The sequence below is a fragment of the Haemaphysalis longicornis genome, unplaced genomic scaffold (genome assembly GCF_048455015.1).
Source record: "Haemaphysalis longicornis isolate Haplotype H1 unplaced genomic scaffold, Haemaphysalis longicornis Haplotype H1 scaffold_13, whole genome shotgun sequence".
In the NCBI taxonomy this organism is placed as follows: Eukaryota; Metazoa; Arthropoda; class Arachnida; order Ixodida; family Ixodidae; genus Haemaphysalis; species Haemaphysalis longicornis.
The window spans coordinates 1,380,010-1,403,530 of record NW_027526233.1 but is presented as its reverse complement, the minus strand read 5'-3'; the positions used below and the strand labels follow the sequence as shown (position 1 = coordinate 1,403,530).

General features: G+C 44.8%; 1 protein-coding gene across 1 annotated transcript in view; it reads right to left on the bottom strand.

The window, feature by feature from the left end:
* Nucleotides 1-23,521, bottom strand: part of LOC144163980 (uncharacterized) — a 58,973-nt gene that overhangs the window by 3,504 nt on the left and 31,948 nt on the right. The window contains exons 4-5 of the mRNA XM_077694614.1: nt 2,354-2,386; nt 2,158-2,202 (exon numbers count right to left, since the gene is read on the bottom strand). Coding sequence (XP_077550740.1) covers nt 2,158-2,202; nt 2,354-2,386 — 78 coding nt within the window. The remainder of the gene's footprint in view (nt 1-2,157; nt 2,203-2,353; nt 2,387-23,521) is intronic.

The window sequence follows — 23,521 nt, the reverse complement described above, 5'->3', positions numbered from 1 at the left end:
TTCGAATGTCGTCGGACGGAACTCCAGACACTGCGTTTTACTTACTCCTAGCGCATGCGCACGCTGTGCACACAGCCCCTGCACTTGCAGTGGGCGGAGCGCACAGCGGTGCGAGAGGTCGCGGCACGCTATCACGTGGCATTCAGCGAAAACACATGGGGTAAATCTCCAGATGTGCTCTGGGAATGTGCCGTTTGTCTCCCCCACCTGTGCGTGGGTTCGTAGCTCAACCGGCAAGACATCGAGCTCTCGCACCGTTTGTCGATTGGTTCCAGGTTCGATTCCTGGCGGGGCCAATGACTTATTTGTTCGCGGGAGTTCTCTGTTGACGCCAATAGTCGCGACAGAACCCTTAGGGAATAGAGGTACAAAGCGTCGCTTTACAATTACGGAAAAATAAGAACATCCGTTTTAAGTAGTACGAGTGCATATTTCCCGGTTTTGTGTTTTTGAAAACATGTGCTAGTGAGAATACCAAAAGGCACCACTCTTTAGGCAAAGTACGTTCTACGTAAACTACAGCGGTACGTAATTTCCTTGGGGTGGGGGAGTTGTTAAGCTTGTCAAACCCCAGTGGAGTATTCTCCTTGACGTTCGAAAGGCTCGTTTGCCGGCGCGTAAGCGCGAGCACCTGGCGGGGTCACTGGAGGTCTAAATCGTTCCAAATGTGGTCCGCTCGAAGACGTGGCGGCCCCCGCCTCGATCTGGCGCCATTGTGTGCCTCTTGCGGTGCCAGAAACAGGTAAACGGCCCTCCCCGGTGTGCTGGCAACAGCTAGAAACGTCCACTAGTGTTTGTGCAGGGGTTGTCGATTGACAATTTGGTGTCAATGGAACCCTCATGAAGCCCGTACCACTGCTCCTTCGGTTTTTAACAGCGACGCTTTTTAGCACATCGTAATTTTATTGTGTCCGCAGTTAAAAAAAACCACTCAATTGCCGAGTGCGGGCACGTGAGCGCGGGCTTCCCGGCGACCGCCCGGCAGTTAACAAAACGAAGAAAATCCCTAGCGCTCGTGTGTGCCTGCTTCGGGACGACCGCACAGAGTCCCTGCGCATGCTTGTCAAGCCAAGCATACCCACTTAGGGTTATTCGCCAAGATTGGGGCGACCACACGGTGATTGAAAAAAAAACAAGAAAATGGCTGACCAGCCCGGACCCAGCCCGCCAGCAGGCCCTGGTCTCCTGGGCTCGCCAGTCAGCACAGACACGAGGCCTTCTGGACTAAGGAGGCTTCCCACACCCCTTCCCCTTCCCCTGTTGTTCCAACAAACTTTCACCACCACTTATCGCTCGTGTGTGCGTACCTTGCGGCGACCGTGCAGCGTTCACGGTGCACGTTTGTGAAGACCCACTGAGGGAGATTGGCCAAGATTGGTGAAAAAGAGCTCGTTCGCATGTAGCGGCACATATGGGAGAGTGGCACAATGCGGAATGCACGTCGGGCTAGGTCGACGGTAAGTAGAGGCATGACTAGCGAATTGATGACGCGGTAGGTTCTCAGGTAGCCCTATTCGTATGAGGCTGGTAGATAATAATAAAATCCGCTGGCCAGATGCTGAGTCATGTTGCTGAGGGATATAGAGCATGAAAACGCCTTTCTTGAGCAAAGAGCTTTGTCTGGCCTAGCGTAGAGGAATGCGATAACAATGGTGGACAAGTGGTCTGGCGGCAGTGTGCGCATCACCGTTGCACACTGTGGTGCTTGCCTACGTCAAAGTCAAATGTTCCGCGATCAAAAGGCCAAGCTGCGTGCGAGTCAAAGTAAAAGCTCAACGATTCAAAGACGAAAACGCCTGAGAGTTTAAGTCCAAATTAAGTCCAAACTAAGACGATACCAAAAGAATCTCTCGCGAGAAAATTTCGCGTTCAACCAACAGTGTCATTGCATGATTGTTACCATTTTTTCCCATATGTGCGAATAGAATCAACAGCTATGCAAAGCTTCTGTGTTGAAATCTCAAATTTCATCATACCCACAAAATGCACCATTTTCGAAAATCACTTACGACCCCTCCAGGCAACGTGACTTCTAATCCTGCTTTCAAAATAAACGTGTTACAACACACTGCAACTAACATCTGTATCATTTTCTAACGAAATATTTCTCTGGAAATTTAGAGCACACTAGGCATTAAAACCAGGCACTGTACTCACCGTGATTTGTTGAACCGTTTTGGCAGCTTTCGATCCAAGTGCATCCTGCAAAAATCTCAGTATTAGGCGGATGCATTGGAAGGGCCCAGATTAAAATGGCTCCTGGAAGCGTAACAGTCGATGCTATTCCGGAAGCAGCATTGAATTCAATTTAAAAATAAATAAACACATCGGACAAGAAGTGATCATAACTTACCAGTAACGTGCGGTCCTCCAGGCAGCGGATTCCCTAAAATAAATAACCAAAGCCGAACACTGAAGCTTGTACGTACACTTTTTAGGCGAATGTTATTGCGAGTGCTTTGAAACAATCGATTACATTTTTGAAATATAGGCTTTATACATGACTACACTGCCGTTTTTATATCGATTTCTTCATGCTGGAACACATATAGCGCTGAATTCAGCGTAAAACATGTCGCTGAATGTTGGTGACGTGTTAGTTAACATTTAGGGGTATTCCATACTCAAAAATACAATCACCATTCTCCATAGAAGCCAAGTCTTGATTAGCGTGTTTGGCCAAATGCCTGGTACTTTAACTTTCTGAATACCACCACGTTTGTGTAGAAGGTGCACGCCTGAAGCTTGACATTTTCTACTATATTTCCGAGAATTAACCTTATAGATATTACCCGAAAATTACCCGTATAGATACTTCAGCCAGCGCGATCACAGGCAGACAGCGCGGCCGGGTTGTTCCAATCTGTGTATTTTGGCGATAGGTGTCAAACTCTGCTGCTAACAAAGAGACAGTGCTCGCCGTTTCAACAATTGCAATGTTCATCTGCTTCGCTTGCTTGCGCATACGTAGACGATTTAAATTCTCGTGCCAGCGCGCCAACGCCCCCGACTGCAGCGACCCAACTTGCCCTGGCGGCACGACTTGCTGCCCGGATGTAAACAACCTCCGTGTTATTACAGCGAACTAGAATATTGTAACAGTGGCAAAAGCGGCACAGGGAAATTGAAGCCAGAAATACGGAAATCCGCTAGGGGCGCTGCTGCGGATTACTGGACGGGACGTAGTGTAGTGGATAGAGCGTCCGCCTTCCAATCAGCATTCGTGGGTTCGAATCTCGGTGTGGGGCAACTTGTTTTTTTTTTGCATATGCATGGGGCGCACGAACAAGTGGCCTAAACCACACTTAAGGTCAGGATAATATGTCCATTTCATAGCGTAGCTGTATTACGTTACATTTTCATACATTTTTCGGTGCCCTACGTCGCGGGCACTGCATGTCGCGGCGGCCCTATGAATTTCCGCCCCACCACCTCCTCTTCCTATTTTCCCTCTCTCTCTCTCTCGATGCCCTCACATCAAGACGCCATACGGCAAAGCCAACTTTATGCGCATGTTTTTAATGCGCGAGGCGTCAAAAAAAGCGAGAAGTTCATGGCTGCGCGCCTATTTCAGAGGCTCCAAATGCGTTGAAGCGCGAAGCTTCCTGAAACACGTGCTTGAACCCGGCACTGGCCTAAGGAAACAAGCAGCGGTGTAACGTGTAGGGGACTGATCGACTGCATTTGTAACCGGAAGGTGGAAGGAGATCGCGAAGCAACCTTAGAGAACTTGGGGCGGTTCAAGATGATTCAGAAAATAAGAAATAATTTTAAACAGAATTAAAACACGAATTTATAAATGAAATCAATTTAAACCTTAGATAAAAACTTCGCTATGCCGTCGATGTGCTTTTCAATCATGTTTTCTTAACACGGATTCGTTCATTGGCGCTCCTTCGCGCATATATCTTGGCGCCGCTAACAAGAATGTTTTGTGCGATGACGGATCAAATTGTAGTGGAAGTAGGAGACTAAGCTCTCTTTTGTTGCATCGATTTTAAAAAAATAAGTCTGGGTCGTCATAAGGATGGGCGTGCCATTCTTCCATCCACACCCGAGAAAACCAAAAAATTCGGGAAACAGAGTGACCCCTCACCCCTGCAAAACTATTCCTCCATTAGGTAGAGCTCATCATGCTTTGTGTGTATTTGTCCTTGAAGAAAAAAATGCTCGTGCCTGCTATGGGATGTCACAAGAGCTCAAAAGCCAGAACGTGCGTGTGCCCTGAGCCACCATTGCCGCGAAAAAGGCTGCGCGGCCCAGTGTTCCTTTCCCTCCACTTCATTTTTGTTTCAACGCGAGAAGGAAGGCAGATTGGGAATGCCACAGAAAATGTAGGCGATCCCGAATGAGAGCTTGTCATACGAGGTCTTGAGGATGAATTTTCTTCCTAGCGCAACTTTGAGAAGCGAAAGCTTCTTGGGAACAGTTCAGTCAAATACTCCATATCTCTTACAAGTAGGCGCCTTTGGTAGGGGAATAGAGCCATTGGCAATTGGGGAAAGCGTGCAACCTTCGTATCTGCTTACGCCCCACTAAACCACTTGGCCGAGAGCAAGACTATGCGACTCTCAATGCCCAAAATGTAATAGCATTCTTTGCTGAGTACCTCCGCATCCAGGACCAAGTAACCCCTGCATTTCCACAAAAATGCAGATTTGTCGAAAAAAAACAGCTTTAATTGTTACAATAGCGTAAATGGGGATAATTTGTCGGGCAGCATTTCAAAAAACAAAAGATAAAAAAATAAAAATAAAATTTTCACAAACATTGGGCCTCTTCGATTTACAGTCTCGGGCTCACCGCGGACTACCCGAGAAGCGTCCAACATTCGATTTTCCCGTGTATCCCTATGGCTTTGGGGAATCCTCGGACCAGAACTCGGACCCGCGGGGAGCCAGAAGTGGAAAATCGAAGAGGCCCATTATCTCACAAAATCAAAAATATGCATCTTATACATTTCCTCCCACAACCGAATAATAAACTAAAAAGCCCGCAAAAGAACGTCACAAATGCTAATAAAAAATAGTTAAACGCTCCAACTCTGCAGTACGCCTTGCACCTTCGGAAAAAGGTATTATCAGCCAGCTATAAGACGCTTCATCCCTAGAATACTAAAATTTGCATTAATCGAGAAAAGAAACAAACTAAACTTAAAAATAATAAAATAAACCAACGACTTTTGCTACTCATACTCGTATTTGGTCACAAAGAACACACTCAACTCAAGTAGCACAAGAACGCTAGTCATTAATAGACAATTCTGTGAATTTCTGCAGATTTTTTCGCGGCCACAACTCAAGCATTAACACAAGCATCAACACAAGCATTAAATCAGTCAGTGTTTAGCACAGAGCATTTGCTTTTATTCGTGTTCCTGGGTTTTGAAAAAAGAAAAAAAAATGGCCATACGCCAGGATTCGAACCCAGGGACAACGAGTGGCAGGCGGTGACTGTATCCACTACACTATTTACCCTATAGTAATCGATCGCAGCGCCCCTTGCGGATTTCCAGTTTTTCGGCCTCACTGCCTCCCATTGAAAATGCCCTTGCTTTTGCCACTCTTCCAATATAGGCACCGTGCAGTGAACAGAGGGCGACACTGAGCCGCGACACGCAGCGCCGCCATCGGGGAATAAGAGAAATACTGGGTCGGCCACCGTTCGCCAGCGTGCTCGGGTATCGGTTGCGCACCTGCTTGGCGGCACCGGATGAAATGTAGTATACGCAATTTTTCACTTTTAGATTAATTAAAACATACTACAGTAATTCTACCGCACAGAGCTAAGGATAGTCTGAAGGACTGAACTGTTGACTACGCGTACGGAGGAGGAGGAGGCGGGCAAGCGATATTGACTTCCCAGTGCCACGCATAAATAGAACGCTGGTGGAGCCTTTCGTGCGCACGTTTTCACGTTTCCACATAGTTTTTTTCAGTAAATATTTATTTCCGCTATAACGCACAAATTATTAGCTGTTCACAGAATTGGAAAGAAGCCGTTTTTTTCGCATACTTGAAATCAGACCGCTGTGGTATCGCTAATACGGTGCTACGGCTCACTGGATCGATTGTTTGGGTGCAGTGCGGTCTGTACGCTGCATTACGTGCTAGTAGCTTTGACTTCAAAGCAAGTATAATTACCTTAACTACGCGGGCTCCAATGTAGATCATGCGAGTGGGAAGCATCAAGAACTATGCAGCAACTGGCGGCGATTTTCGGTTCATTGATTTTACGGTTGAATGCGCCGACGCCAGGCAGACGATGAGGCACGCCGTAGTGGGGGGATAGGAATTAATTTTGACAACCTGGGGATCTTTAACGTGCGCCGAAATGTCGAACACGCAGGCATTTTCGCTTTTCGCCTCTGTCGGGAAAGCGGCCGCTGCCGCCGGGAAACGAGCCTGACGACGATTTTCAATTTCACGGCTTGAATTATCGCCAAACATTCCAAGAATGCGTCCTGCTCCTCGCCCCTGACAGTTCGTTTCCGCTGGTGCCAGTTCGTCCCACCCCGAGATCACGGAGCGAGCACGTTTTCTTGCTCCGTGCACGATCGGTCAAGCAGTATCGCCTCAGGAGCGAAATGGGACGTGGGAAGACTGCAATCTCCGTGCCTTCCGTCTGCTTTTCCATGAATACATTCAGAACGTACACGGGTTTCACTGCAAGCCCGCCAGGAAATGCACGCGAACGATTTAAGATTATCTCTTCCTTGTAAGCAGGGCCTCCAAATATTAGAATCATCATGAACTCAGTTTATTTGTTATTATTCTCTGAAGTTGGTGTTGTGAGCCCCGTTAAAACGACTTGTTTTATTGAGCAGCCTTTATTTGCAGCGCGAAAATCCCACATGCGTTGCTTTTATACCTTATGCTAACGCAGGTATTTCGGCTTTTTGACAGCTTTTTTTTCAGATGACCCTTCTTTGTCTAAAAACAACCATATTTTTCCAAAAAGGGGGTGAGATGTTGCAGCCACAAATTAGTTCTCTTACAATTAAAATACGGCTGAGTGTTGCGTGCCGCATGAATTTTCATTATAAACGCCGCGGAGACGCACGCATGATGCAGAGAGAAACCAATTAACCTTCGTGCAAATACTGCCAATGCGCGCGGTATTCGCTAAGAGGGGAAATTTATGGTAAGCACACGACTATTAACAGCTAGGAAACCGATATACTTTACTTTGACAGCAGCAGTCATCGCCATTATATTTTCTAAAAATTTCACGGAAACATGTGCCGCATGTGAGGCTCTGACCAGCCTTCCCCACTCGGACGATGCAGGGCAGCGAAGGCGGCAGCTTTCCTTCTGCACTTTGTTTCTTTTAAAGCCTCTCGGTCGACAACACTCCATCCTGTCGCCGTTGCAGCGTATTCTGCAAACTTGAGCGCACCTAACCACTTGATAGACGCCTTTGCAAGGGCGCGTGCACAGTGCCTAAAGCAGGCGGCCGGCCAGGACGGTGAGGCTCGGCCTACCCAGTGTTGCGCGGAGGCGCGGTAGATGGCGCTGCGCCCGCTCGGCAAACTTGACTGCACGGAGGCTATTTGCGTCACAGTGAGGGCAAAGTTAGGCGACTTCTGGGAAATCGGTACTCGCACGTTAGGCTGTGGGTGCTTCGAACAGTCTCGAGGAGAACTGGATATATCCGCTTCGCAACGCTCCTTCGCAAGATGTAAGAATCGTTTACATTGGACTTTATGTGATATAGAGTTAATATGGGAGTTACTTGCGTCTTAGCAAGCGCGTCGGCCGCGAGCGTGTCGTTCGGCCACCTGTCGCTACTCCTCAATACTGGCTTGCTGAAATATTTGCGTCACAGTGAGGGCAAAGTTAGGCGACTTCTGGGAAATCGGTACTCGCACGTTAGGCCGTGGGTGCTTCGAAGAGGCTCGAGGAGAACTAGATATATCCGCTTCGCATCACTCTAATATGAGGTGTAACTTGCGTCTAAGAAAGCGCTTCAGCCGCGGGCGTGCCGTTGGGCCACCTGTCGCTACTCCTCAATACTGGCTTGCTGAAATATTTGCGTCACAGTGAGGGCAAAGTTAGGCGACTTCTGGGAAATCGGTACTCGCACGTTAGGCCGTGGGTGCTTCGATGAGGCTCGAGGAGAACTAGATATATCCGAATATGAGGTGTTACTTGCGTCTTAGAAAGTGCTTGAGTCGCGAGCGTGTCGTTCGGCCACCTGTCGCTACTCCTCAATACTGGCTTGCTGAAATATTTGCGTCACAGTGAGGGCAAAAGTTAGGCGACTTCTGGGAAATCGGTACTCGCACGTTAGGCTATGGGTGCTTCGAAAGAGTCTCGAGGAGAACTGGATATATCCGCTTCGCAACGCTCCTCCACAAGATGTAACAATCGTTTACATTGGAGGTGTTTCGCGAAAGCTTACCTAATGGAATTGTCTACTGCGCTGTAAGCGTGGAGAGTTTGGTTTGGTGCTAAGTATCATTTTTTTTTCTCATCTACAAATTGGTTTCTACAAAAAAAAAACTATTTTTGGGCCGTCGCTCCTTTTTATTTATTTTTTATTGGCTGTAAACCTGCCATAGCTTGGCTGGAGCGGGTTTCGTTCCCCGATTTTTTTTTTTTTTTTTTATGGGGAACACGGAATTAATAAAGGAATAAAAAGGCTATTAGTGTGAGTCAACGCAGCGCGGCCGGTGACTCGGTGCGGCCGGAGCTTCAAGCCTTGCCTTGGGCCATCGTTTTTTTTCTTATTTGAGGACTAGTAGTGCCATTTGTGGAAATATTTTCATGTTCCCCTGTCACACGAGGAATGGCCGCTAACAGCATTTGGATACGGCGACAGCTGTGGACAGCTCGCAGGAAAGTGGTCAGTGACCACTCGATGCGTTTGTCAAACGTTTGGATAGGGTTAACTGCTAAGTACCCGTGCCGCACACAGCATGTAGACGCACAGGCAAAGAAAAAAGCGCGCATTCGTTTTATTTTACTTGTTTGTGGGTTTTCGGGTATGCATTCGCATTCTTTTTGTAGGCCGGTTTGTTACGGGCATTCGAGATAATATCGCCTGTCGTGCGCGGCGTCGTTTCAAAGCAACCTGAGGGTCACGTCGTGCTGTCGAAAATCAGAGCCGTCAGAGGGAAGCGGGAAGGCAGGTAGAGAGGTCGGGGAAGAGCAGGCTCATATTTAAAACCAAGCGTCATTTAAAAGAAAGACGAGAAAAAGTACGCAACCCGCCTGTGTTTCTCCGAACTTCAGGACAGAGCCGCACAAGGGTATGTAAAAGATGCTATGAGCCTATCGAACGGTTAAATGCATTTAGTGTGATCCACGACGGCGACAGTGGTTCGAACCCGAATTTTTTTATTCCTTTTCGTATGATAATGAGGGGTCGGTATACAATCGGGGCTTGTTAGTCGCCAGCTAAGGCCACGTAATTTAAAACACAAATTCATACCCTAATGGAAGAGAACCGAGTTTTCTTTAGCATGACACTAGTCTGCGGGGCATAAAAAGGGATATCATTTTTAGAAGAGCTATGAGCACACTCGTTTGTTGGTAATAACTTTATGTCATAATCAAGAGTAAGACCAAACACAAAAATTACTGGAATCATCTGACACTTGATTTTGACACGGAGCTTGCAGCTACAAAAATATGTACTGTGGTTTGGCCTGACGGATACTTGTTCAATCACGTTAATATTAACTAAGGGAGGTGTGTGTGGCCTACAGCGTTGATAAGTTTGCAACAATAGCGTTTCCATTTGAACTGTTTTTTTGTTGCCATGCATCGTAAGTAATTTGGTGCCATGAACGAGGTTTACATTAGCTAACAAGACTGTAGTAACGGTTGCGGCTACAAATTACCTTATGCACCAATCATGCTTGTCAGCAAGGTGGCACAGAATATTAAGGTGTGGGAATACGGATGACTCAGTCTCCTATTTTATCAGTACTGTAAAAAAAAGAAAGCGTTTTCTGACCCAGTGAAGGACTTTCCTGTATGAAGAGCTGTGTTATGACAGATGACCATACGTGATGATGCAAGCCGTAACAAATGAGCTTTGGATGATGTAACATTACAAGGGAAATAGGTGGAGGTATCTGCAAGTATAATTGAAATAGTGTGTGCCTGTCCTGCATAAATTATTTCCTGACACGATTTTCTCCTGCAGATCCTGATGCATGATCGAGTTGAATGACTTCATAGATCTTAAGGCAGAACACAATTGAGCACAATTGGGCAGAGCACACTCGGTTGTCTATCGTCTCCCGATGGCTTGCGGGAAGGCAGACCGGTCGGTGCCTCAACAACCGACTACGTGAGCAGAGCAGCTCTTTGATGGGCAGACCTTACACGCACTTAGCAGTGCATTGTAAGGAGTGCGAAAAGGATGGCTGCAGGCCTCTCTTTGATAAGGCGACAGTCATGTACAGACACAAGGGAAGAACCCAAAGAGATATAATTGAAGCGTACCATATCAGCTGGGAGGGTTCCGTGTGCGTTAGTCAGCCTTCACTGAGACTGCAGAATGCGGAACTGGAATTTTTGAAACCGCATGTGAAGTGACCATGTTCTGTTTTTACAATGTTTTTTGTTTTTATTTGTATATTTTTTGTTTCTATGTACTCGTGCGAGAACATTGCTGAGGTTGCGCTTTTACACATTATAAATGTCTGTCCTTTCCAAGTGAAAATCAGTTGCTAGTAGCGCGGCGTCCGGTGTTCTTTTCTACGTGTAGTCGTTTTTCGCGCTTTTCCCAAGAGGTCTTAGGGCAGGGCAGGCTATGCTGTACAAGGCAAAGCTGCAGTTGGAAAGCAAGTTGGCCCCTCCAGCAGAAGTGAGTATTGCCACTGCTAATTAGCTGCACTTTTTCTATGAAAGGGAGCCACCTTGGCAGGGGAGAGGCAGTGTAAGGGTTTGCATCTTTAACTGTCTGCTCACTCACTTGAATAGATGCAAGTTGGCATCTTAAAGCAAGAAACAGCAGTTAAAAAAATCATGCAATACCAAAGTGTTGAGTCAAAAAACAGAAAAACTTGCACGTGTGCCGAAAGAACCCCATGCAGCCTCGAAAATGATAACGTACGTTTGTCTCAAACAAGCCTGGGAGGAATTCTCAGTCCAAAATAGACATGAACCACGGTATCATTTAAGAGCATACTTGCAGCGCTGCACTTTTTTTGCATCCGAACGTGGAACGAAATCGTGGGAAAATTTCTTGCAGGCACCTTCAAGGGCTTTGCATTTGCCCTCTTTTTTCCTTGCCTTGCTTTATGGGAGATCTTTGTAGTGTGTCTGGGAACTTGGTCACTTTAACCCGTACTAGGGTGTCTTGATGTCACTTGCGATAGCCACATGGTGCAGTCAGGGCCTGAATTATGAATGACATAGAAAAATATAGCTGGTGCACGTAGAGGGATGTATACTGCGCTTGAGTATGTGGGTGTATTGTTTTACCACAGCCATGAGTAAACGCGGCTTGCTAAATTCTTGTTAGAATAATGGAGGTGTGGGGAGTGAGAAAAATAAGTGCCGAAATACTGAAAGTGTAGAAGAGGGTTTAATACATTGTACACAGACATGCCTGTGCCTCATGTGTGTGTGGGTGTGCACACGCACGTGCGTGATGTGTGCATGCACCCGTGCATACATACATAGGTAATAGGAATAGTCCTATCGCTTTGTTGTCATGCTGAAATGTTCATAACCAGTTTTGTTGGAAAAATTGATTTAATATGGTTTTTAACACGCCGAAACACGCAGACAATGAAGCAAGCTGTAGTATAGGGCCCTGGATTTACTTTGAACACTTGCGATCCTAACGTGCGCTGAATTCTCGGAACACATGGTCTTGCTCTCTTTTTGCCTTCATCAGAGACGTGGCTGCCTCATTTTTCTTAAAGAATTAGCCAAGAATTTTTTTAGAGTTAAAAAAATTGTATATTTGGTGTGTCTTGTGCAAGTATATAGATGGTAATGCTCCCACTGTATTGTTACATTCTTATTAGCAAATGTTCTTTAGGGGACAATTGTCATTGATTTTCCATGAACGACAAGTATACAGGTAGGTATTTTGAGTGCCCTCTGGAAGTATTACGAAACCTTTTTATTGCAAGGGCTTTCGCAAATTGAAGATGGAATGAGTATCTTTTACCCAATCAGAGTAACAGGAAATTTTAGATAAAAGCACTCGTTGGCACTCAGTTGAATTAGACATGCTTATAAAATATCTGGATTAAAAATTGGCACGCCTCAGTGTCCTTTAAGAAATATGGGTAAGCAGTTACAGTAGGAATATATACTTTAGAAGAAAAAGCAATTTAAAATGGGTATTTTTTTTCTTCACCTTTATTGTTGATTTTTGTCATTTTCTGTGATGCATAAAGTTTTCCTAGACTATCTCAGGCTTGCTGGTAAATTTCGCTGACCAAACCAGTTATCTGTTATGCCATTGGAAATAGATCATGAAGTGAAAACTGGGCCCAAACATGATTTGTGCTGTAGTGACTCTGGCTCTGGTTTGTGGGTATGTAGAAGGTGTTAAGCTGATTAATGTCCGTGAATTTAAAGCTACTCCACACAGCACACATGCAGTCTGTGTTTCGGTTAAATATTAAAGACGCTTCGCTGATTTTACTTCAGTAGAGCTCAGGCTTGTGTTCATGGTGAACTGCCATGATGACAAATAAAGGCCACTCTAACGGAAGAGAAGGTTATAGGGCATCTAAAATCAACCAAAACATTCTGCGTAAAGCATAGAACCAAGGTACAAGAAGCACTTTTGACTCAGGTTGTGTGTGATTTTGCGCAGCAACCTCGATTGCGGCACAGGCGAGTTCCATCCACGCGCACACACCAGCCCCCGGAGGTTGCCGACGGTCAGCGTCTCGATGTGACAGTGCGCCAGCAGCTTGCTGACACTGTGGTGAATGGGCCGACTGTTGGCCTCATGTCAACACATCTCTTATGATCAGGTGAACACAACAGGGAGGAGTCAGAAAGCTCTGAAAGTGTGGGCTAACCATCTTACGGTTGGCCTCCACTGACACGGGAAGTGTTGATCCACTGCTTACATCTTGGCTCGTCTTTTGGCACTGAATGGTACCCTACTTGCTCGCCCTTAATGCGCTGAGAGGGGCTGGCAGTTTTACCCGGCCCTTTTTGGTGCTGACAACTTGGCAGGGGCATGGCAAGGCAATTCTCAAAGTAGCGAGTGTGCGAAAGCTAAGCATGTTTCAGAAAATCAAAACCAGAATTGTGGTTTTGCTTTTCACATTTGCTGCATATGCATGTGGCAAATATGCCAGATCGTCCTTACAAAAAGACATTACGTTGACACAAGTGCAAGTGCGTGCGCATGAACCTTAAAAATTTGCGCATCGTCCACTCACACTGCAAGAAATTTGACACTCATTTTAGGTCACTGGTGTAATGGTTCTGGCTGTCACAGACATCGCGTCATGCTTTATCTCATTTCTGGCTTCATAAATTAAATACTGCTTTAGTGACAGGAAAAACGCTGAAGAGTACCGTATTTTCGCGCCTATAACTCGCATTAAAAGTACAAAAATTTCACTGGCAAAGTACAATATTCGGGTTTTTTTTTTAGTGCAGCTTCACGGCAATGCGCGTTGTGCTGTGAAGCTGCACTTCGCGTCATACAGACAACTCACCGTAACGTCAGTGGTGTATAGATTCGTAATGCAGGCTATAAAATCAGAAATTCAAGCATGAATGGAAGAAAATGAAATACGTGGGGAACTGAAGAGTCGATTTAAACAAGACAGGATGACAATTTGTTCGTGATAACGCAATGCATTGAAATTGCGAAAGCGCAGAATAGACCTTCATGGATTACGTTCTTAGACATTAAAGGGGCGCATGACAACGTAAACAGAGAACGGCTGTGGAGAATGCTGAAACTCCAGGGATTGGATGACGAGTTAATACAGTTGCTTATGGCGATCTACAAAGACACTAGAGTACACCTTACATGGAAGTACAGAAGTGCGCCCAGCAGGTCAACATCGATGGGGGACTGAAACAGGAATGCCCTTTGAGCCCAATACTGTTCATGCTTTACATGGCAGGGTTAGAAAAGAAACTGGAAGAAAGTCAAGTAGGGTTTAGCTGCAAGGCGAAGTGGTACAACAGCATATTCCGGGAATGTTATACGCAGACGACATTGTCTTTTAACTGATAACCAAACCGATATGCAACGGCTAATAAATATTAGCGGCCAGGAAGCCACCGACCTCGGGTTAAATTTCAGTGCAGAAAAATCAGGAATAATAGTTTTCAATGACGCTACACCTGACGTTGTGTCTATCCAGCAAGGCGAATTACCTAGAGTGAAGGAATATAAATATTTGTGAGTGTGCATAAACGAAGGGGATAATCACTTCAGAACTCACGAGGAGCAACTTAAGGTTAAGGGAAAGCGAAACGCAACTATAATGAAGCACAGAGCTCTGTGGGGGTATAACAAATATGAAATAGTAAGAGGAATGTGGAAAGGAGTGATGGTTCCGGCTCTCACGTTTGCGAATGCTGTACTTTGCTTAAAATCAGACGTTCTATCAGGCCTTGAAGTAAACCAGAGAACGGTAGGACGTTTGGCCTCAGGCACGCATGGAAAAACAACTAACGAAGCAGTTCAGGGAGATATGGGCTGGGCGTCGTTTGAAGTTTGAAGATATGGGCTGGGCGTCGAGAAGCACAGAGTAAAATATCCTTTGAGATGATGTTGAGGGAAATGGATCAACGAAGGTGGGCAGCTAAGGTTTTTAGGTACCTACACTTGAAAAGCGTGGACACGCAGTGGTTAAGAAAACTAGAAGGCTAACGATGAAATGCGGAAAGAACAGTGGAGAATTCAAAACAGCCAAGGTAACCAAAAAGGAGTCAAGGCAGATCGAAACGAAAAATAGAGGCGACAAATGGAAGCTAAAACGTCTTTATAAATGTACAGGGCCGAGAAATTGAACATCAGGAAGGAAACTTTCTACGATAATTCCCAGGACAGTGCTTTGCTTTTTGAGGCTAGGGCAGGTTGCCTGCAAACTAAGAGTTTTGTGGGGAAGTATTCACAAAATGATGGGGTATGTGTGGTCTGCGGAAAATAAACATAAACTATGCGGCACATAGTGTTAGAATGTGAGGGTATCCATCCAAAAATACATGAAGGGAATATTGGGCTTCCAGAAGCCCTAGGACTTAAGGGTATCAGAGAGGAAGTTAATTTCAAGACTGTCGAGGGGACGAAAAGAAGATTAGAATGCTGGTGGACGAAAAGCAGAGAGGGGAATATTGCCTAGGACAGTTACCACCTGTAGCAGGGAAAAGAAAGTATTTCGGACCTAATAAGCTTTAGTGCCTCCCTAAGCAGCGGTAGTATTAAACCAGGACTGTAGAACATGGGTATATTAGTCATTTTTGGTGAGATGACATGTCATCACCCCGATACAAAGGGGAAACCAATAGCAATCATCATCATCATCGTGAATATGACCTTGTGTACAACAGTGAAGACTGCGGCTCAAGGGATAGCTCTAGCGAGAGCAGTGACACTGTGTGAATTGTGACTGTCACCTTCCTGTATCAAATGTGCGGGCAATACGCGCAGATTTTTTTTTCTTTTCCGGCGGGCTGAAAGTGAGGGTGCGGATTATACGCAGGGGCGGGTAATACGCGCGGCAATACGGTATGTTCAAACTGGTCGATGCCTTACTGACACAAACAGAAGTTTGATACTTCAGCGTCCCTTCGAAAAAATATGCCTAGCAATGCATGATATCAACTGCAGAACTGCAGTGAAGGACAGGATGTCAGGTGCCATTAGCGTGTTTTAGGCATCTTTCAATTAATGCAAGGAGTGGCTTAGCCGCAGGATAGTAATCTCATACTTGCAAAAGTAGTCATTAGGGAGTAGGCAGATTAAGGTGTTCGTGAAGGCGAACGAGTTGTGGGGAACTCCTCAACCAAAAATGACATAAGAGCGAATGGCTTTAGGTTTCTGTGTGCAGCAGCGAATTAATGGCAATAAAAATTAAAGCCCTAAGCACTGAATGTCTTTTTTGTGTACGTGTGGCGCGGGTATAAGGCCACTTCTAACATGAAAAGGGGCAAAAGGATATGGATTATGATCGCGACCCTCATGCAAAACAATGATGCCGATTCATGGGAGGCAGTAAATGTCTGAGAAGTAGCTCACAGCGCCTCCCAGAATTCAGAACATATATTACGGGGACAAGAGGCCGAAGGCATTGCAGACACAAAATAGAAAACTGTTAGTGATAGCAGCGATGAAAACATTTATTTTCACATTTCGGTTTGTGATGGTTCTGAACGTACAGCCTTTGTTTTATTCTATTCATAAAAAGAAATTGGGAAGAAAGCTTGTGTGGGAGTGGGGTGCAGATGAAAGAAGGACGATTTACTGATTATTGATTGAGGTCACAGGGTTACTAATACAGAATGATTGTGTAGTGCCAACACGGCCTTTGTAATGTCTGTTCCCTCATTTTGCAGGGGGCAAAAAGGAGAATTGAGGTGGCAGTTGGAATTGCATGAAAGATAAGGATGCTGTAAGATCTCAAAAATGTGCCAGTGGGTACCAGGGGAATAAGCAAACGAAACGAAATCCAGATGAAACAAATATTTATAGTAGCAGCGCAAACAACACGAGACGAAAGGAAGAGGGCGCAAACAGTGCTTACTGAGAACGCACCTTTATTGCATATGCCTGTGGTGTTTATGCACGCATAGGGAAAAAACAACGAAAAGGAAAAGCAAAGAAGTACTAAATTTGCATGTAAACACTTGAGAGGGCGTAAGCTTTGCATCGTAATGACTTGACGTTTTCTTTCCGCATTAATCTGTTTACGGGGAAAGAAGTGCAACAAACAAACCATTTTAAAAACAGCAAGAGCTGTTTAAAAACCGAACATTAATCAACAAGGTGAGGTACTCTGCTCCAAAAATCGACACTCCTTGTCTGAGAGAGCTAGCAGGGGTGCTTACGCATTCGTTTCCTAACTTTTTTTCGTGCCCTCTAAAATTTATCGCATAATTTGGTTTGCGTGCTCCCGTATCGCAGTGCTCTGGTCCAGGAGCGGTTGGCATTTGCTGACGCAGTCGTGACAGTGTTGCGTGAGGTGAGCACTGAACGTTTTTGAAACGCTGTAGTGGTGCTGCCCCAGTCTATTATTCAAACAGCACCCAGTTTGGCCGACGTAACACTTGTCGCACGACAGAGGCAGGAAATAAACATCTTTTTCGGCGCAGGCAACAAACTTGTTCTGGTGCTTTTTTGTACACTTGTTCAGGCGTTTTAATACCCGAGTTTACTTTTTAGCACATTCAGGAGAGTTTCAGGGTGTCTGAAAATACCGCGTTCACATTTCCGCCGCTTCCTACTTTTTTCAGGCCATGGGAAACTCTATGCATACATGGCCCCACTGCGATAGTGCCATGGCGCGATAAGGCCATGTATGCATGGTGCCATGGTGCCATGATGGTGCCGTGCCTTGTTCTTTTGGGAGGTGGACAAAGGCTGTAGTGCTTTTTTTGACTGTAGTGCTGTAGTGCTCCAAAGGGCGCTGTGTTTGTGACTCTTCACGAGTTTCGAGTGAGCTGACGTGTAAGGTAAAACCAAATCGTGTGAGAAATCTTAGAGGCCACGGAAATAAAAAAGTTAGGCGACCAATGTGTTAGCACCATATTTACTGCCCTCTCAGACAAGGAGCGTCGATTTTTGGCGCAGAGTCCCGACCTTGTTGATGAATGTTTGGTTTCCAAACAGCTGTTGCGGTTTTTAAAAGAGTTTGTATGTTGTATTGAAGGCACTCCTTCCCCCGTAAGCAGATTGACCTGGAAAGAAAATGTCAAGTCATTATCATGCGACGCTCGCGCCCTCTCAAGTGTTCACGTGCGTATTTAGTGTTTTCTTTCCTTTTTTATTTTGTTGTTTTTGCCTATGCATCTATAAAAACCACTGGCATAAGCAATAAAAATGAGTTTTTAGTCAGCGCGTTGTTTTTGCCCCCTTTTCGTCTCATGTTGCCTGCACTGTTAATATGTACCAAATCGCTGAATTGTCCGTATTGGAAACAAGTAAATCATCTTTTGAGTCTCCTTAGTTCTCAAGCTTTTTTTGAGGGAAACTAGGGTAGAAAGTTTTAAATAAGAAACGAGGGAAGGGAGGTGGACGTCAGGGAAAGTCTATTTTTGTGCGCTTCGGGGTATATTTAACGAATTTAAGTACGCGCACAATGGCGTGTGCATGCCTGCATGCACATACTAGCTGGGCACTCACTTGGTTTTACCGTGCCGAGATAACTGGTGTGGCAACCGTTTGTGTTGTAGGCCTGTTGCATCTTAGGTGTTGCAGGTACCCAGCTAATGGGCTGGATCATACTGGTGCCCAGAAGCTCGTCAGTCGGGCTACCCGCACCTGGCTGATACTTATTTACTCGAATCTAGGCAATTACTTTAAAAAAGTCTTTTAAAAAAGTCAGTGGTCGGCTTAGACTTGAGGATGCGGCTTTCCTGTCTCCACTAGACACTCAACGCCATCTCGCAGCCACAGGCTTGCAGCTTGCAGGCCTGTGGGCTCCGTTTTGGTTGGTCGAATGTTGTGAAGCCAGCTGTATGCGTTCCGTGCCTCCTTGCTTACACTGCCACAAGACCCTGAGAAGTAGAATTGCTTGGGTTTGGATGAGTTGGTTCATGTCGACTTGAAAACTTTAGCTTGAACGAAAACCACAGGACGTAGGAGGAAACACGGACACAATGCCGGGCATCTAGAGAAGTGCCGTGTTCGCAGCACAGCGGCGCCCACAAGCGGGTGTCACTGCACCACGGCTTTTCAGCAGTAGGTAGTTTTGGAAGTCGGGAGAACTTCAAACCTCTCTGCGTATTTAACCCCTTGGAGTCTGGAACTTTTACCCACTTTCAAGCGGTTTCAGTCCACAACTATTTTGCCAGTTTATGGTGCTGCGAAGAAACACTCGCAGCACAACACCATAGCCACCGAGCCAGCGTGGCGGGCCATTTTTTCAGCTGTTTTGTATGGATGCTGTGTAATGTAGCATCGGGTAGAGCCTTTCTAGAGTGATCAGTATAATTGTTTACGGGGGCATGCAGTGGAGCTCAGTTTCGAAATAATATATGTATCAGGAACTCTTCTTATTCACACTGTAGTGAGCGTAAAGGAGCAGTGGACAAAGTCGATGGTGAAGATTTTTCTGAGGATAAAAGGTTGCTTTCTAGTATGAGACAAGGAGCTATTATAAAGCAGTGGAACGAGCTTCGTTACTTCATTTGCCCGAGAAAAGTGTATTGGTGATGTTGAAAGGTTTTCCTTCAACTGATGGTGTGTTAACTGGCAATGGACAAACAGTAGTCCTCTCGACCATGGACACACAGTGGTCTTCTCGGTATATTTCCAGTGGTCTCTCAACCAAGTGGACTGGTGACAGATTCGGCAAAAATTTTACCATGCTTTCATGAATGCTCACGAAATTTAAATCCCGTGTCTGCTAAGGCAATGCAGAATCGTCGCCAACATTTCAGCTGGTGGAGTTACGTGGATAGGTCATGACAGTGAATGTTCTTAGTCTGCTTGAGAGTTCCTCCTGTTCCTCGAGGCTGTAAATTATTTACAGCCTCGAGGACGTGGGGCTTTTTTTACGTATTGTTTGGATATATAATGTGAAATACCCCAGGATGACCAGCGTTTTTAAAGATTTTTTAGCATGCATCAGGACTTGCAAGTACCGAGATATGTGGGAAGACCTTAGATATAATCGCATTTTGTCGGATCAGTTGTGCGGTTGCTTTTTATCACAATAAAATGATTGAGCATAATTTTAAAAATCTCAATACTAGTGTTACTTACGCTTTGTTTTAATTTATTACCTCATATGCATTTGTGTGCAAATATAATTTTTTTTCGTTTGTATGTCGTCATTACCCAAAAATAAATTTGTGTTAAGAATGTCGCAATCATTTTTCATTCTTGCATTATAATTTCTACCTTTCGTAAGGTATGAAAGTACGAGGTTAGCAATAAAGCATGTATTTATTTTTTTCTTTAGAACCGCTTGTATGCTATACGTCACGCACAGGTTGACTGTTGCTGATTTTATTTTTGGTATAAATTAAACCAGAATGTGCCGGTGTAGTTCTGTGTATCTGCATAGTACGTTTATTTGCATAGCTGTGTGAAATTTAAACGCATTGATGTGTCTCATGCGTTTTCTAATTTTTGCCTTGTGTACGGGGCACTCTCCGAGTCAGGCCTAGCCACGGTATTTTATTTTGCCCCTAGTACCCAGAACTGTTGTAGTTATTGATGTTGGAATTAAAATTTGATTGAACCTAAAAAAAGAAGAGAAGCGAAGTAGTTGATTCCAAGCTTTCAGAAAACTACCATTGTACTTCGAAATACCATCCCAAATGTTAACCTTTCATTAAAACCCGTTAACGGTGATTAACATACAGTTTTCTTTGAGGAAAGGCTCCAAAACTTTTTGTAAGCGCGAAAATAAAAATACTTCGCAAGACTCAATACCCATTTGGGGGCAAAAACCTCCCTTTGGGTTTGTAAAAGCCTCCCAAGAAAGCATTAAAATGCTCCCATGAGCTCCCTCAACTTGGGTAATACGCCATTAAAAAGAAGAAAATGCTGCCCTGAAACCCCCCCAAGTTATACAAATGCTCCCCAAGGGAGCAAACATAGACTCCTAACCAACCAGCTGAAAATGCCCTTAAAATCACTGAAAAACGCCCTGGAGGACGTAAAAAGTACTCCGTTTTAACATCCTTAAATTCCCCCAAGCATTTCTTAAACACTACCTAAATACCACCTTCGCATCACCTAAAAACATCCTGTTTTGAGGAGGTAAACAAAACCTACCTAGCCCATGCTCTAAAAAAACGCCTAGAAGGAGGGTCACTACAGGACAGGCGATTTAGAACCTCTAGGGAGTATATGGGAGGATATATTTTTAGAGTGAATGCACAATACAATGTAGATTACTTGATAACGCGATAAAGATGCACTGTTCTTAACATTTCCGAGTGCAAATCCTTCAAGGCATCACATGGACTCGCACGTAAAAAGGCGTATTCCACATAGCGGCTTTATTAGTGCTTTTCGTGCACATTCCGACTCTTACTTCTCCAATGAACTTAACTCCGTCCTTCTAGATATAACCTCTAAATTTCCCCGTGCCAGCTACATTCTTTGTGGGGATTTTAACTTTCCCGAAATAAACTGGGTCAATCTAACGGAATCATCGCGCCAGTCAGAAGATTTCCTTGACTTATTACTAAACTTCAACCTTACGCAAATCGCAAATTTTCCAACCCGTGGCACAAACACTCTTGACCTGGTTTTGACTTCTCCTCCCGAAAACATTCAGTCGTCATCTTCTGTAGACGGGCTGAGTCATCACAGTATTGTTCTATTCAATTTGAGTATTACCGCTCCAATCAGACAGCGTCCAATAAAAGTAATTCAACACTACAGTAAAGCTGATATTTCTAGAATTAACAATGAACTTAAAACCTTCTTCGAATACCTAAATGAAACTGCTTATAAAAGTTCTGTAGGTGAAAACTGGCGGTTGTAAAAACAAAAACTACTCAGCCTAATCAGTAATTACGTACTCCTCGTTGCATTCGTGGTGTAATGGGAAGGCCCTGGTACACAAACATGCTTAAAAAACTAGCTCAAACGAAAAAGCACGTCGATCTTCAGACTGGCAAAAAATTTTGGTAGTGATCCCGAAATGGAAGAACTACTTCAACTGCTAGCGAGAGTACAACAGCCTCTTGAAGCGCTGAAAGAAAAAAATATTGTCACCAGGACCTTCTCGATATCCTTCATTGTAATGCCGAAAAACTCTGGAAAATACTCACTCCCAACAGACATCAGTCGCATAACATTACCTTAATCAATCCCGATGGGGCAGACGTCTCAGTTGCAGAACGCTCTGACGTCCTAAATTCCAATTTTTCTTTTTCTTGAACCTGTGAACCTTTTACCAATGTTACTGCATTACCAAGTTTTGGCTTCACTGAGATGCCTGCCATTGAAGTAACTGCTGAAGGTATCATGAAAATAATAAAAAAGCGTAAAATTTCTAGCTCACCCGGATCTGACAACAAACCAATGGAAATACTAAAAGCTACCGACGCCAATTCCAGCCAGATCGTACTAATAATTTTTACTCAGTCGAGGGTACTCTGCTGAAAGACTTGAAAATAAACAAAGTAGTCCCTGGTTTAAAGTGTGGTAAGCGCTCCGAGCCATCCAATGATCGCCCCATTTCAATTACATATATTGCCTGTAAACTTTTGGAATATATCATATATTCGCACATACCAAGCCACCTAGAAAGGAATTCTTTTTTCTTCAGCAATCAGCATGGCTTTCGCCCAGGCCTGTCATGCTCGAAACTCAACTTTTTGAATTCACCCCAGACCTTCACCTAAACTTAGATTCTTCATTCCACGCAGACGTACTTATAATTTACAAAGGCATTTGACTGTGCCCCTATAAAAGACTAGTGTCAAAACTTTCGGCTCTTCATCTTGACCCGCTAATCCTGTCATGGGTCACTTGTTTCCTAACGCGTTCAGGTGTTCCTCAAGGATCAGTTCGGACCAATTCTTTTCCTTATATTTATAAATGACCTCCCAACTGGCATTTCATCTTCTCTCCGTCTTTTCGCCGATTATTGTGTAATTTACAGCCGTGTCGCAACCACTGACGACTAATCCGTTCTCCAAAATGACTTATCCTTAATTGGCAAATGGTGCTCACGCTGGATGATGAATCTAAATGTTAGCAAATGTAAGTTCATGCGTGCTACCCGGAAGCGCTCCATAACTACATTCCCATACTGTTTAGGTACAGTTAATCTATCTGAGGTCGATAGCTACCGCTACCTTGCGTTACCATCACTAACAAACTAAACTGGTCGAACCAGGTTTTAAAACTAACAGCCGATGCCTCGAAGTCCCTAGGAGATCGCTATAACTGTCCCCTCCATCGATCCGTAAAATAGCGTATGAAACTTTCATCCGCCAAAATTGGAATATGCCCCCTCCATTTGGAGGCCGCCCTAAACGTATCTGGCTGATATATTAGAAGCTGTCCAACACCACGGTACCCGTTTCATCTCATCGAAATACGACTACACTGTGTACGTCACCAACTTAAAAGCATCTGTCGGACTGCCCCTTTTCCCATCAAGACGCGAAATTTCACTGCCCAGCCTATTCCATTAATTGTACTATAACTTCCCTGACCTTCCTTCTACGCTTTTATTTCCACCCGTGTGCTCATCACATCGCCTCTTCAATTCTTTGGGCATGCAAAGACGGTTCCTCTAACGCTTTCAACAAATCTTTTCTTCCCGTAGCAATAGAACAATGCAACTCCCTCCTAGAATACGTCGTTTCAGAGCAAAACCCTTCGAAATTCCGCGAGTTACTAACCTCCTATATTGTAAATTACCCTACAC